The sequence below is a fragment of the Procambarus clarkii genome, chromosome 49 (assembly GCF_040958095.1).
Source record: "Procambarus clarkii isolate CNS0578487 chromosome 49, FALCON_Pclarkii_2.0, whole genome shotgun sequence".
In the NCBI taxonomy this organism is placed as follows: Eukaryota; Metazoa; Arthropoda; class Malacostraca; order Decapoda; family Cambaridae; genus Procambarus; species Procambarus clarkii.
This window is the reverse complement of record NC_091198.1, coordinates 8,220,123-8,237,010: the sequence shown is the minus strand read 5'-3', so window position 1 is coordinate 8,237,010 and position 16,888 is coordinate 8,220,123. Positions and strand designations below refer to the sequence as shown.

At 37.7% G+C, this 16,888-nt stretch overlaps 1 protein-coding gene across 1 annotated transcript; it reads right to left on the bottom strand.

Annotated features, from left to right (window-relative positions):
* Positions 1–3,667: 3,667 nt before the first annotated feature.
* Positions 3,668–16,487, bottom strand: LOC123763294 (pre-mRNA-splicing factor ISY1 homolog). Its single transcript, XM_045750431.2, has 7 exons — positions 16,376–16,487; positions 12,918–12,940; positions 10,788–10,951; positions 8,229–8,394; positions 7,561–7,748; positions 4,219–4,352; positions 3,668–4,034 (listed from the first exon to the last, which is right to left on the bottom strand). The coding sequence occupies exons 1-7, from the start codon at positions 16,376–16,378 to the stop codon at positions 3,891–3,893; spliced, it is 822 nt and encodes a 273-aa protein (XP_045606387.1). The 5' UTR covers positions 16,379–16,487; the 3' UTR covers positions 3,668–3,890.
* Between the last annotated feature and the right edge of the window lie 401 nt (positions 16,488–16,888).

Genomic DNA, 16,888 nt, shown 5'->3' with positions numbered 1-16,888 from the left:
GAACTGCAAATTACGACCTTTTATACCGAAAATATGCTAATTACTGAAAACGGCGATAGGTTATATTTTGTCCAATTCCCCCGGCAGTTTTCAAAATATCAGAAATGTCGGAAATTTGACTCCTGAGGGTGATTTTTGAGCCGAATTCTAACTCTGAACCTATTTTCATTTTCAAATTACGGTCTTTTATACCGAAAATATGCTAATTATTGTAAACAGCGATGGGTCATATTATGACCAAACCCCCCTGCAGCTTTCAAAATATCTGAAATGTCGGAAATTTAACTCCTGAGCGTGATTTTTGAGCCGAATTCTGACTCTGCACCTATTTTCACTTTCAAATTACAACATTTTATACCAAAGATATGCTAATTACTGAAAACGGCGATGGGTCATATGCTGCCCCCCCCCCCCCCCCTGCAGTTTTCAAAATATTTGAAATATCGGAAATTTGACTCCTGAGGGTGATTTTTGAGCCGAATTCTGACTCTCTGCATCCATTTTCATTTTAAAATTAGGACCTTTTATTCCGCAAATATGCTAATTACTGAAAACGGAGATGGGTCATATTTTCCCCAAACCCCCCCTGCAGTTTTCAAAGTATCTGAAATTTCCGAAATTTGACTCCTGAGCTTGATTTTTGAGCCGAATTCTGACTCTGCACCTATTTTCATTTTCAAATTACGAACTTTTATACCGAAAATATGCTAATTACTGAAAACGGCGATGGGTCATATTTTGTCCCCCCCCCCCCTGCAGTTTTCAAAATATCTGAAATATCTGAAATTTGACTCCTGAGCGTGATTTTTGAGCCGAATTCTGACTCTCTGCACCTATTTTCATTTTCAAATTGCGACCTTTTAGACCGAAAATATGCTAATTACTGAAAACGGCGATGGGTCATATTTTGCCCAAACCCCCCTGCAGTTTTCAAAATATTTTAAATGTCGGAAATTTGACTCCTGAGCTTGATTTTTGAGCCGAAATCTGACTCTCTGCACCTATTTTCACTTTCAAATTACAACATTTTATACCAAAGATATGGTAATTACTGAAAACGGCGATGGGTCATATGCTGCCCAAACCCCCTTGCAGTTTTCAAAATATCTTATATGTCGGAAATTTGACTCCTGAGGGTGATTTTTTAGCCGAATTCTGACTCTCTGCACCTATTTTCATTTTCAAATTACGACCTTTTATACTGGAAACGGCGATGGGTCATATTTTGCCCAAACCCTCCTGCAGTTTTCAAAATATCTGAAATATTGCAAATCTTATGCCCGAGTATAAGCATTTTTAAGCCGAATTCTGGCTCTTTGCACATATTTGGAGTTTGAAATTACGACTTTTGCACAAATATGTGCAATGAATCAGGATTTGGCTCGAAAATAAAACTCATGAGTCAGATTTCTGATATTTCTGATATTTTGAAAACTGCAGGGGGGTTTGGGCAAAATGTGACTCATCGCCGTTTTCAGTAATTGACGTATTTTCGGTATAAAAAGTCGTAATTTCAAACTCCAAATATGTGCAATGAGCCACAATTCGGCTCGAAAATAACGCTCATGAGGAAGATTCCGATTTTTCAGGTATTTTGAAAATTCCAGGGGGGCTTTTGGGCATATCGGAATGTATGGGCATATTCCAGTAGTGGGATATGACTCATAACGGATCCCTTTTGCTTTTTTCGAGGGACCCGTTCTGGCCTACTGTGTTTTCGTTACCTCCCAGCAAGCGATTGCTCGTCGCATTTCGCTCATTGGGATTAAAAAGCCGGTCTATGAGTCGTGTTTTTGCGTTGGCCCAGTGACCCCGAAACCAAATTTGCAATAACGTCATCCCTGGTAAATTTTAAATATCCCATTTACTTCCAATCTATGTTAACCAGAACATCGAGCGTTGGTATTAGATAAACTTCAGTTGGTCTATTCCCAATCAATATCCCCTTTCTTCTCCATTTATACACATTAATGTTGTAACTCCATTAATATTCAGAAGGTCCTATTTATTCCTCTTACTTATCTAGAAGCTTAATATTTAGTGTGCGGCCAAGGATCGTTTATTGAACGTAGGAATGAGTGAAACCCATCATCAGCCATTTGCATGTAGCAAAAGGAGGGAGCAACACATTGTGTGGACTAACATGTATCTCAGCGTTCGCCCCGTTACCGAACCAGTTTCCATACACAGCAATGTGCTGCTACCCTATTCTATATGAAAGATTACACAGTGCAGAAAAAAAACTAGCTATAAGTTCACCTAATACTGTACTCCCATCTCACAGGATAGTCAGTCATACATGGAATCAGGGGAGAAAATACCAGCCTCAATACAAAAAACAAACCAACCCTGACTAAACAACTTCACGATTTTCGCTGAATCATATAGCATTATATTATAATTACTTTTACCAGTTTCTACAAGACTCCTCTCAATGTATTTTTTTAACAAGCTTCGGTATACACAGCAATGTGCTGCTTCCCTATTCTGTATGAAGGACCACGCAGTGTAGATCAAACACCAGCTACAAGCTCATCCAACATCCCCCCCATCTCACATGACGGCTAGTCATACATGGAATCAGGAGAGAACAAGAAATGTAAGGCTGATCTATTAGTCTACACTAGCAAAATCTGGGTACAGCAAAAGAATATCTTCCAATATTTTTGAGTGTATGAAGTAATTACAGAGCTCAAAGTACCTCACACCATTTGGTATGAAGTCACTGATAACAGGGCAATCACAGATATAGTGTCGGAGAGTATGTCCTCTCAATTAGGACCAAAAACAAGTTTTTTCATCCAGTGGGTTATAAACTCATGGAACCGCCTACCCGTTGAAGCCGTAAATGCCAAAATCCACTTGCTGACCACCTGTACAGGAAATATGAACTTTCTTAAATCTCCGACGCAATTATGTCCAGCTTCCACCGATGTCCCCGTCCTACCCCTCATATTAATTTAAATTGGCTTCTTTTATCCAGTTCATTCCCATCAAGATCTTATACATAATTATCATATCCCCCTCTATTTATTCTGTTCTAAGGTTTAGGGCAAGTTGTCTGTACCTGTCCTCATAGGCAAGATTCCTCAATTCTGGTACTTATCTAGTCCTCAGAACTTTCCCTTTTCTTTCAATGCAAAGCTCAAGGGAGTTACTGAATTATGTATATTGCACAAGTGGTTCAATTTGGATGTGTTAAGAGGAGGAAAGGAAGAGAGAAGGCATTTGTATTTTATATTTGATACATTGTAATGAACTGTGAGGTAAGATAGTATAAGAAACTGGATGCATTAAGGCCAATCTAGTAATTAAGTATGCTTTTAATATTAAACAAAATTGTTTATTTTAATAATATACAGATTTGATTTGCTGGAAGGGAATGAACACAGCTCCAGAGTAGTTAGTCATCACAGATGCTGAGGCAGACTAACATTTTCTAAACCGAGATGAATCCTTCATCATACACCTCACTACTCTACACCAAATGATCATTGTGATAAATAGTTGAATGTTTCTTTGCTTACCATTTATTTTTGTTAACATAAAAGATTTGACATTCCAAACTGAATTTGTTCACTTACATAAAAAAAAAAGTTTTATAATTTCACACAATTCTAGCATTTCATTGAAGAAAATAAGTTAAAAGGATATTAAAACTTTAGCATCGGCTTTAGAAGACTTATTTCTATTAGCTTGTAAAATGTCTCATGATCACCATTCAAAATGGTAGTTTTAAAATATGAAATTATTACACATCTATCAATTACATCTTCACATGTAATAACTGCATTTTAGACTGATCTCAGGCAGTGCATCATAATATAATCCCTAAACCTTCTGGGTTATTGCTTGTACTTCATAAACTCAGGCACTTCAATGCATATACCTCAGTCACCAAGGTATGTTTGAAGTAGCTCACGTTTTTTCCTTTCCACTAAGGCAGCCTCAATATCTGCTTGTGTTGGGATATTGGGAACATGAGCCATAAACCGCTGGACCTCTGATCTTTCGTCTGTTTCGTCAAGAGATATCTGCAAGGAAGAAACGTTCTTAACATTTCTGTACATGAAGGAAACTACTTAAATAATTTTTTTATATGCAATAACTAAATTTCAACATTCATGACAGCAATTAAACAAGAAAAAGTGTTATCTCTGCTCACACTCACGCATACTAAAGTAAATTTTAAATCTATAGCATATATTTTTATCTCACCTCTTCATCATCGCTGTCAATAGTGTCATTATCATCCTCTTGAATTCTATTCCCTTGGGACTCTTCACCCTCCTCTCCATCAGTCATAGCTGCAAGTTTTTTGTTTGTATACTGCTTTACTGCAGCTTTTATTGCTGTTTGGGAGAGAATGGCACCTGGTGAAGTTGGGCAAACCTTTCCATTTGGCTCTTTCTACAATACATAGTTTTAAGAGTTTATGCTCATTTTCTACTTGGCATAGCCATTTATAAGCTTAACATTCATTTTAGCATAATATTTCAGAAATGAGTTATCATACATTACTTAAAGTATTGATAACTAATGCTTGGTGAAGGAGGCACTGCCGAGTTTAGAAAAGTTGATACATATTTCTAAACTGCAATGTACTTATGGTTGTAACAATTTGACTACAGAACACAAATGTGCCCAACAAACTGATTTATATTGTTGTAGGAAAATATTAATAACATTTATTCAATTTTGAAGTAATTTGTGTTGGGCCTTTGACTGTAGGCAGGGTAAGATGTAAAAGTATATATATTACAACCCTCAAAATTTACTTAGATATCATTTTGGACCCAATCTGGATTTTTCAGATATACAAACTTTGTTTTTTATCAATTTATTGGGGAGTATTCTTATTGCAAATAATGTAACACATCATTGCACATAGTTAAACTACTGTATATAAACAAATGATTGTTATGCGAGAATGTCGGAGTGGAGAGGCCTCAGCCTTATCACCGAACTGAAGGTCTACTGAGCAGTAGTACTCACCACCCTTCTCTATACCAGCATAACCTGGACTGTCTACAGCAGACACACCAAACCACTCAATCACTCACTTGAGCTGTATCCATAGACTCCTGTGCATCAGGTGGCAGAACAAAATCCCAGACACGGAGGTCCTGGAAAGGGCCAGTATTCCCAGCATCTACACCCTCCTACAGAAAATTCAAGCCAGATGTCAGAATGCCCGACAACCGATTGCCAAAACAGCTGCTGTATGGAGTTATGTTAGGGCACAGTCAGTTGGGGGCAAAGGAAACTATTCAAGGTCTGCCTCATGGTGACTCTCAAAGACCTGGACATCAACCCCACACTTGGGAGTCACTTGCTAGACTGTCAAACTTGGAGAAACAGTCACTACGGGGGCCCTGTATGGCAGAGAATAGATGGATTGCAGAGGCTCGGAGGAAACACACTGCATGCAAAGCTAGAGCAACCTCCACCTCTACAGTAGCACCCACCCACATGGGTCTCATGTGGGCAAGCCTTCCGGACCCAGATTTTGGAGGTTATACTATACTATGCTCATTTTCCTTTTTGCTAAACTATTTATAGGATTAGAGCATTGGATTTATTTTCAAAATGTTCATACATGAAGGGTGGTGGGTATAATGTCAAGATAATCAGACTCATGTGATTAAAAGTTTGTACAAGTTTGCAAGCATCAAAAGAAAGCTCCAAGTCCGAAGAGCTGTATAGCAGTGTCACAGAATATTCAAAAGATCCTAGATATTAGTCAGGATGCCAATACAAGATCGGACAGATATAAAATGAGTAATGTCGAAGAAATCAGATTCACCGAGGGCCATAAGAATCAAATGAAACACTGAAAGCAAATTTTTTATGCTGAAAATTAGGACATTCTATGAGCATACCTGTAGAGGGTTTTGCGAGTTCTTCTACTCCCCAAGGTCGTGCTCTAATGTTACCAGAACAAAGCAGTTTTGACAGTAAGGTGTAGGTCTGTTCTATTTTGACAGTAAGGTGTAGGTCTGTTCTATTAAAGTGTCCACGAGTTAATAATGTGTAACCAATATGTAACCTTGTCAGACGTTTTGCAATTCCTATTTTGGTGACAAGAAGGCCAAGAGAATAGGTACACAATTCATAGCTTCTTAATAACTAAAACCATCTATCTCACCAACAGTCATAGACCGAATTATAACTGACAGTAGAAATCCGTGCAAGGAATTGACTAGTGGAAAACTGGACAGGTATGAATGACCTCTTTCTGCAGTGACATCTGAGGTAAGTAGAGACCACCAATATGGCTGGAAACCTAGTAAAACTTGATCATCTTAAATCTGCTAAAGATGAAATGCAGTTAATGTTGGTTCTTGATCAATACAGATTCCAGGGTCATTAGTGCACTGCGAGAGCACACTACAATAATAAATGATTGCTGACATATCCAAAGTATACATCTTGGAGTACATAAACATACATATAATTCTGCAGTATAAAATATTTGGGCCATGCTGAGAATACGAGGCTTGGGAATGGATAACCTCCAGCTTTGATCTAGTGCAGTTTTCCTGGGAACCTCATTGGTGTTGGGCCAAGGCATCTCCACTTGGGATCGAGTCAGCCTTTGCTTGGCGCAATTTAGTGCGATTTTGTATGGTGTTTTCTATACTGATGATTATCCCTGCAACATTTGGCATTCCTCCTGTCGAATGCAACCTTGCTTTCACTCTTCAGTGTGTGCTCTCTACATGGCAGGTTCGGGTGATAGACCTACCCGAGCCTCAGTCTTGTTGGCCATTTACAAAACTACTTCTTGGCTGTGTGTTCTTGCAAATTCAGCATCAGTGCTGGTAGTCTCAGTTCTCAAACAATATTGCAACTGTATGGAGTGGTAAACTAACAACTGTTTACACTTTAGATCACCATCATTGTAACCACCACATAAATATTTACTTTCTTTTAATGTCTAGAAAGACTTATTGTTTTATTTCTTAGAAATATATTATTTTTGGCATAAGGGGCCTGATAGCTGAGTGGACAGTACTTCGGATTCATATTCCTGAGGTTGCGGGTTCGATACCTGGTGGAGGCGAAAACAAATGGGCAGAGTTTCTTTCACCTTGATGCCCCTGTTACCTAGCAGTAAATAGGTACCTGGAAGTTAGACAGCTGCTACAGGTTGCTTCCTGGGGGTGTGTAACAAAAAGGAGGCCGGGCCGCGATTTCGCTAAGCCCCGAAATCATCTCAACATAACCACACCCAAGTCAGTTTCACCTACAATAAAACACATTACTTGCTGACCTGGGGAAGGTCAATAGGTTCACCTGGGGAGGGGGTATTGATACAAGTCTCAGGTATATATAAACACATAGGTTTCTTGCCCCCCCCCCCTGGCAAAATGAATGAATGAATTAAAATTAATATAACCATGCAACTGCATATTTAGAATGAATACAAACCAAGGGGTCTACTGTACACTAATTATATTAATTGATTAAAAATTCCATGATTTGAAGATTTTCACCACCATTTTTCCAAAACTAGCATTGTACAAAAACTACTTACAAAATATTCACATTTCTCACCTTTCCTCTCTGCTTTCCTTTCTAATGGTATCAACACACCATCATCATCATCTCTGTAGCCATAATAATCTGCATCAATGTCTTTCATCAACTCTCCACGTGTCTTGCGTGGAGGTGGCGGGGGCTCTTGCTCAAATAATTCCCGCACTCCTGGTAGGTCTTTGGCTGCTCCAAAGTACATATAACCTCTATAAAGAGAAAGATATTGACTAATACCAAAAGAAATAATGTAAACAAACCTGTTTTACTTTTAAGTAACAATCGATTGAGAATAGTTAAAAGTCAGAACAAATCACTTTGAGGTAACTGTACAAGTATGGATTAAATATAAATTTAGACAATTCAAATTCATTATTTAATAAGCAGCTAGCCAGATGTGTTCCATTTTTTGTACTGTATGTCCATGTAACTTTAATTAGTTGCATATACAACCCAATTTTGATTTCAGATTAATGAAAGTTTAGTTTCAAGAAAACAACAAAGCATCAAAATCAAAGATTTTCATGCTAGATGCAAAAATGCCTAGTGCCTGAAAACAACATACAGTATCTGAACAGATGTTGACTACACATGACTTGGCACTGTGACCAAGATGACTTTTAACAGTAAAGTACTTGCTCTTTCTGCTGAGAAGACTCACATTATTGCAGCATATACAGTTTTCATACCTGTTGCCTGGAGCTTCCTGTCCATCCATATCGGTCATCTTCGGTCCGACACGAACATAATCGGGACCACCCAGTTCCTTAATTCGTACTTCCCAGTGACCCTTTTCTCGGAGGAGCTTATTGATTTCATCATTCAAATCCCTAATTCGGAACTCTCCTAAGCCAGCTGCAATTATTAAAGTAGATATTAGATGTTAGGTTAAAACTACAGTACTGTTCAGAAATAACAAAATATATCCACAGTATTTATGCACTTTATCTAATGGAATGTTTAAGGGAGAGGTGAATATGAAAAGCAGATGCAACCAACTTAAACCATGGATTTAACATCTTACATATTCCATAATACTGTACAATGACATACGTTTAATGATGCGGCTGCCTAAAAGTATATATTTTGAATCTGTACTATAGGCAGTGTTAGTGCTCACTGTGTTATCTTGCATATTTTATTATAACTATGCAACCATCTCAAGTTTATTCAAAGTATCCACAGCTTTAATGATAAAAATAGAGCATCTAGTGAAATGAAATGACCCCTTTCTGTGTAGTACTTTAGAGGCTACCCATAGTTTATGCCACCAGCATGAATATGACACTGTGAATATTGGCAGGATTCTGGTGAAATTCTTGGCTCACAAGAAACAAATACCTTTTACTGCTATCTTGTCTTTTCCAAGTGGCAGGAAGCTCATGGGCATCAGAGATCAACCCACTAGGTCCAAAAATTTACCAAAAGAACCATCGAAATGTCCAAGATCCTTTTGTAAATGTTTGCCAACATTAAATCACTAAACAAAGCCCAGAAGACACTACCACCCACATAAATTAGGCTAAACAAAAAAGAGGTAGAATGAGGGGACATCCATGGAAGTTGGATACTCAGTTGAGTCACCAAGATGTAAAGAAGTTCTTGTTCTCTGTACAGGTGGTTAGTAAGTGAAGAAAGAGGTTGTTTAACCCAATTCCATCCACAACTTTTAAGAAAAATTATGATGAAAACTATGTTCAGAGAGGTAATTAGTGCATCAGGCAAAATTAGCTAAGAGGTGGGCATAAATCTCACTCTCTCAGTCACTGATAGGTAAGCACACCTGACCAACACCTGTTGGCAGCCTGATCAACTAGAAGGGGGGGGGGGGGGGGGGGAGGGGGTAAGGAAGGCAAGCTGCTCATGAGCCCAAGTGGAGTGATGAGTGCTGACAAACCAATGCACACGTGTATGATAACCCTCCGACAAACCTGATGCCAGCCACAAGATACAGGGAGCGAGGAACTCCAGGATGCACAAAACATGCCACCAACACCAAAGAAAAACCAACAGAAGGCCAAAGGCCCAAACCAGGTAACACAGAAGGGAAGTTTGGTTGCTGAAGCAACCAAACTGATGGCCAGAAAACAGAATTCCTCAAGTAAAGATTGATATTAAGTAAAAAAAAAAAACGTTGATTGTCTGGATGATGTGGATTCTCAGAAAGGACCTTGGACATGAGGGCAGCATAAAAAACTGGAAACCAGGGCTGAATCAGCTAGATAAAAAATGAGGCTTCCCACTCCAGAGACATCAAAACTGGTGTCACTAGAGCAGGTACACAGAGCTTCATAAAGGTTCCAAGGTCTAAATTTTAAAAGGGGTACCTGCTTCTTCACATAAGGTTTGCTTTTTGGAAACGGTTTCTGTGTCCATTAAGATTGATGAAGTAGATGCACCAGATATTCACACAAAAGGAGAGGCATTATAACTTGTGGTGGTATAAGACCAATTCCTACACTTGGAGGAGTGGTCTGTGCACACAGGAGAGGAATTGCTGCACATGACAAAACATAGATTTTCCCATGGTGTAGGGTATAGGTGATCACCTTGGTATTAGTCACCACAAAATGTATCCTTTCATGTGCCCTGATAGTCAAGATTTGCCTCATATACTTGCATTATTTGAAATCTCTAGAGGACATAGCAAGCTTTCCTCAGCTAGCTACAAAATACACTTGCTACAAAAGCAACAGAATAGGTCAAAACAGTCTGATTCTTTATGCGATGGCTGTTTACAAGAGATGCAGATCCACTGCTGTTCTTTAGCTTTTTTAGGAGCATACACCATGCTATCTCTTAATACTTAGACTGAGTTAGTCTTGCTGGCTCCCAAGCTCTTCTTGAATTCCTGTGGAAGAGTAATGCATCATCTCACAGAATACTTTACTCCTGCACTGATTTAAGCATGACATGTGGATTACATGAAAAAGTGGACCCAGGAACATAGATTATTTTGTGGATTCTAGCACTCTTCTGCACAAGACCCCAATAAGGCAAGTCCCATCCATTTTCAATGTGACTTTAGGCATCCACCTACAAGCCAGTCATATACTATACTCACAAATATAGAATGATCTGTTTGAGAACTAATTTTGAAATCAGAAACTGTATCACTAGGTATTTTTTATAAGATTTTAAAGTCATGGCATTGGTTTTCAACTTCTTGCCATTTTGGCAAGGGCCAGTCTGACATTGCAGTTACACAAAGTTAAACAAAGTTGAAGTTTACTTCAGACAAACCATACCATTCTGAATCTGTGAGACTTTCCTTGCAATTTCAGAGATGACCTGATTCCTCCACTTTTCAGCTTCTCTAAGATCTTCACACTCAGAAGCCAAATAAGGTCGACGGGTTTTCTGTTGTTGACTGCCTCCCTCTTGCGCAGCACGCCACCGTGCCAATGTGGTCCTGTGAAACACAATAAATACAATCTTACGCAATACAAAATACAATAATGCTGGATATATAAAAGGAATTTTGGTAATATGTAAAACACTGCTGTTAAGCTCTGACTAGTTATTTTTTCTATCAGAGAAAAACAACAAATTTTAAGTTAGGGTAAAGTCAACTTTAACCCCTGCACTGCACACCTGTTTTTGGCAAAAATTTCATGGTGCAGCTGTTAAGGACATAATTTTGTTGTTTTTATAAATGTTCTGCTAATGTTAATGTCAAAATGTTTCCAAACTCAACCATTTCCATTTCAAATCATAAAGAGGGATGAAAACATTAAAACACATTAAAATATGGCCTGATTAAAAAAAGCAAACATCCCTTAAGGCGCTCTGAGAGGTTGTGCAATTTTTGGCATAGCGCCTAGACGCTCTGCACAATTGAGTTTAAAGGGCCAATTGCATGTGTCCAGCACCAATAAAACCTTATAATGTCAGCACAGTTGGATAAAATTTAATCACAAAAGTGCCAAGACCTTATCAAATATAGTGCTTTTGAACCATACTGAAACAAGAAACTATTGAATTAGTATGAGCATTAAGACAGTATATTTGGTTATCTATGACTGTACCCTTACAAAATTCATATTTTTGGGGGGATCAAATTTAAGGAGGTTATAATGTAATTGTATTTAGTTTGTTCTCTGTTTTCAGGCAGATGCATGGGCCTTAGCTCTCCATTAGTACCATTAAGTGTTCATACTTTGCTAGTAACCTGGGGTGAGGCCTATTTCTGTGGTTATTATTTGTACAACATACATTACATTATCATTTTATAGACTGTCAACTTTTAATTCATAGCTTTAGTTTTGCAATGAACCTAATACAGTACAGTATACTGTAATTTTTGCCAATGATAATAACTATTGTATAAAATTTATGTGGATCCCATCCCATGTTGGAGTTGGAAAACATGACTTTGTAGATCGATTGGCCAATGAGGCTTGCAGGAAAGAAAACATTGATTATGACTTTGGACTATCTAATGCAATTATTAGAAACATACAAATTAAAGAAATTAATTCAGATTTAGAAGAACTAAGAAATGCCTAGAGACCTGAAAGTTGCAGTATTTAAAGCTATGACAACTTTTGTAATAATAGGTATTGTATGGTCAACACAGTAACCGAACCAGGCAATGTGATGTAGTCATTGCGCGAATTCGCCTTGGCTATAGACACATCTGGCAGATTAGTGAGGCTGAGCCACTACCAGAATATTCAGATTGTAAACTCTGTGATAAACCTTTATTGCATTCACTAGAACACTATATTGTTGAATGTGAAACTGTAAAAGATTTTAGACCTCCTGACCTAATGTACCCCCAACTGAGTAACTACAATATTTCATTGACTAAGGTGTTCTGGACGACATCCTAACAATTTATCCAAAATTTGCTTGTCCATTTTAAAGAATGAAGAACAATTTTATTTATATTATTTCTAAACTGCATCACTTATGAACCCATCCATGCCCTTGTGTGGTAGTGCACAATAGAAAGTTGTTTTTACATATTCATACATTAAAACATTGATTGTAACCATGATATATATGTACTTCCACCTACAGTTTAGACCTATTGTCTTGTGTATGACCCTCTGTCCTGCGTGACAGTGAATACCAGCATTACCCTCACTTTAATAAGACAATTGAAATCCTCAGATTAGGCGAAATTGTAATTAATTTTGTCAATAAAGATGTTATTATATTAATAATAATAAATAAAGTATACTGTAACTATTTTTCAGTTCATCGAAAACATTAGTAACCAAGTCTGGAGACAAGCAACATTACTCTATTTCCTCCATAAATTTTAATTTAGTTCAGTACTGCTAGTCAAACGTCCAATACATTGCAGTCAATGAAAGATAAAAACTGCTTTAGAAAACTAATTAAAATAATATGACTTGTGTACTACTTACATAGCTTTTTCTGCATTCCTTGCCTGTTGGAAAAAAAATAGTGAGCATTAGAAGAACAAGTAATAAATTAACCACAAAACACAATAAAAACATATTATTATTATTATTATTAAATAATAATAATAATAATGTTTATTCAGGTAAATTTACATACATAGAAAATGAGTTACAAACATAATTTCATTGTCATTATCAGTTATTTTGTATAATTACAGTGGTACCTCGGAATGCGATTGTCCCTGTATGCGAGGTTTTCGGAAGGCGAGCAGTATTTACTCCAAAAATTTGTCTCGGAAGGCGATGGTTACTTCGGGACGCGAGTTTATTGATACGTGTACAGGCCGACCTAGCGCGTGGTGGTTCGGCGATCGTCGCCCCTCTGCCCCGCCGCCCCTCAGTTTACCATTGTCTTGCGCTCAGTGACTACCCCCACATCAATTCTTCTCGCGGATTTTCAGTGTTTTGTTGGATTTTTGGTGATTTGTCTATACAATTTGTTATTATATATCTCACCATGGGTCCCAAGAAAGCCAGTGGTAAGGATAAAGGCCAGAAAGCTCATGTGAGGATGACAATAGAGGAGAAACAAGAGATCATTCGGAAGCATGAGAACGGTACACGTGTTGTTGAACTTTGTAGGCAGTACAACAAAGCCACATCAACAATATGCACTATACTTAAGAAGAAAAATAAGATTATGGGTGCTAAAGTGGCAAAAGGAGTAAGAACATTAACACTTTCGCGCTTTAGATTAGAGATAACTCGTCGCCGTTTTTTCTTACGATTCCGCATAACAGCCTACTTTTCTCGTCCATCGAAAAAATATTTCTATAAATTCCATTTTTTAACCGAAATGTATGGGGATACTTTTGTTTTGTAGAGAATTTATTGAAATTTTTTGGTACCAGAATGAATATTATATCACATAAACTTCTATGAGTAAAAAAAAAAATACACAAAGTATGTTTGGGGGTGTGGCGAGAGTGTGGCAGTGGGTTCCCTTTAGCCGTTGATATATCCAACACGTGGGAAATATTTGTATGTGTTATGTATATGTCTGTGTAGGGAATTTTACTGCGATCACTGTCATACAAATTATAAAATGTTTCAACAAGTATAAACATGACAAACATCAAACAAACGAAAACAATGCGTTCGTTTCTGCCGCGAACGCATACTGAGCGACGTGGTTCTATATTTGGCGCTTCTCTTACACATGCTTTGTACAAATGTTATACAGTTCATCTTATAGAAAATGAAATACGTACATAGAAAAGTAGGGTCAGGAAACGTATAAACTTTCCAAGCATGATTTCCCCCGTGTTTTCGCCAGTGCGCTCGCGGCTAACTACTCTCCACTTCACACACTCTTGCGGGTGGGCAATTACCTATATTAAACATTCATATGCATATGTCCGTGTAGAGAATTTTATTGCGATTCCAATGATACCAAAATTAGCGATGTAGGACAACTGTAGGCTTCGCAACCATTAAGAGAATGGAAACATTTTGTTGCTGTTTGGCGCTCTCGGCGAGTGATCTGCATAGTTTTTTATTTGGTGTTGATACTCCTTATGCTTGGGCGGCATTTTATAGGTATGCTCTTATAGACAATTTCATTGCGAACACAGTGATACCAAATTTAAATACGGGTGCCTTCAATTATTGTCAGGACAGTCAAAAGAGTGTACACTTTTTCGGTGTTACCACATAGGCGCGCGAAGTGCTGAAAGCATCTGGGGTATTGTTTTTTTTTGAGCGCCGAGAGCGCGAAAGTGTTAACGGCACAAAGACCACAAATACTTGAAGATGTGGAAAAGTTATTAATTTGGATACACGACAAGGAGTTGAGGGGTGATAGTGTTTCGGAGGCCGTTATTTGTGAGAAAGCCAGGGTGTTGCACGAAGACCTTCTAAAGAATACCCCTGCAACGAGTGATGCAGATAAGAAAGAGTTTAAGGCAAGCAGGGGCTGGTTTGAAAAATTTAGAAAGAGAAGTGGTATCCATAGTGTTACAAGGTGTTACTCCCCTTCCAAACAGTAACTCCTCTCCTCCTCCCCCCTCCTCACCATCTTCCATACGCCTACAGCACTCGACAGCAAGGTAAGTAATAACTGGAACATAGTTTTGTAGGTTTATTTAGATGAATTAGGTAAATTAGGTATAAAAATTTAGTTTGATGTGGGGTTTTTGGGGTAGTCAGGAACGGATTAATTCATTTCCCTTTATTTCTTATGGGGAAATTAACTTCGGAATGCGAGTTTTCGGAATGCGAGGCGTCTCCAGGAATGGATTAAACTCGTATTCTGAGGTATGCCTGTAGTTTTACTTCTGAAATTTATTTTACTGTATGTACTGTAAACAGAGATCAATTAGATATTTGTATTGAAGGCAATTGAGGAAGGTAATAATAAGGTACTCTTGGTTCCTAGGCTATGTTAAGCATATCCCCACAACAAATTTTTATTTATTTATTTATTTATATACAAGAAGGCACATTGGGTTTATTATAGTACAGATACCTGAAGTTTTACATTCTAGTTAAGCTACTAGCACACATAACATTTCAGGCAGCCAATATTAAGAGGAATATATACATATTGTAGTGGAAGGGGCTGGAGTGGGTGATACAGTTGCAGGAGTGATTGTGTATACTGGTGGGATTGGGACATTGTTGGGTGGATTATGTACTGTATAATGTAAATCCTTCCCTGGCCGGGGGAAGGATTTACTGGGTGCAAATCCTTAACCCTTGGAAGGAACATATGAACAGACCAAGAGTTGGCCTTTGTTTAATTCAACAGTAAAATGGGTACTTGGTTGTAAAAATGATTCTTCGTGGGGGTCGTATTGCAGGGACCATAGAACTAAGGACTTGCCCAAAACGCTACGCGTACTAGTGGCTGTACAAGAATGTAACAACTCTTGTATATATAAATAAAAAAAATTAGGAATGTAGGTTGAGTGGGCATGTAGGCTGGGTATGGATATATAGGTGGGCATGTAGTCAGAGTTTTAGTTGGTGCGTGTATGGATGCGGTTAAGAGTTGTTTGGAGGGAACTAAGAGGTTTGTTCTTAAGTGACTAGCAAGATTATTAGCAGGAGAAACAGTTAATCCAGTCTGACTAACCTATATAGCCCTTGGAAGGGACATATGAACAGTCCAAGAGTTGGCATCTGTGAGAAGAGTGAATAACGGAGTTATACATCAGACTGGCATTATATCTTGTGCTACCCATCTCTCCCAATATGTGATATACCACGAGCTTCCTGTCCCCGTTCAGGCCACTAGAGTAGCCCTCAGGTAAATTGGGGTAAAGCGTGTGTGGCATTTTGTATCCTGAGTAACATACCTGATATTATTCAGCTTCACTCACATACACAGAGTGATATCATGAGTGAAAGGTACTTAAGAGAGAGACGTTAATAAGACATCAACAAGGAGTGGTACTCACCATGTTCTCAAGACAATTGGGGAAATTACCAAGACAACTGGTGTACCTGCGAGCGTCTCAAGGGGTACTGGTCACTTGGTACACAACACAGCCCACGCATATATGTTTTGACTATTTAGCACACAAGTTTGTACGTTTCGTATATATATATATATATATATATATATATATATATATATATATATATATATATATATATATATATATATATATATATATATATATATATTTATTTATTATATATATATATATATATATATATATATATATATATATATATATATATATATATATATATATATATATATATATATATATATATATACAAGAAGGTACATTGAGTTTATGAGAGTACATAGCATTGATAATTTTACATTCTTGTAAAACCACTAACAAGCATTGCGTTTCGGGCAATGTTTTTTTCTGTCTATATATACATATATGATTGGATGACTGGTCAATATTAAAAACCACAATATAATGATATTAACAGTTGAAATCTTCTATTTAACA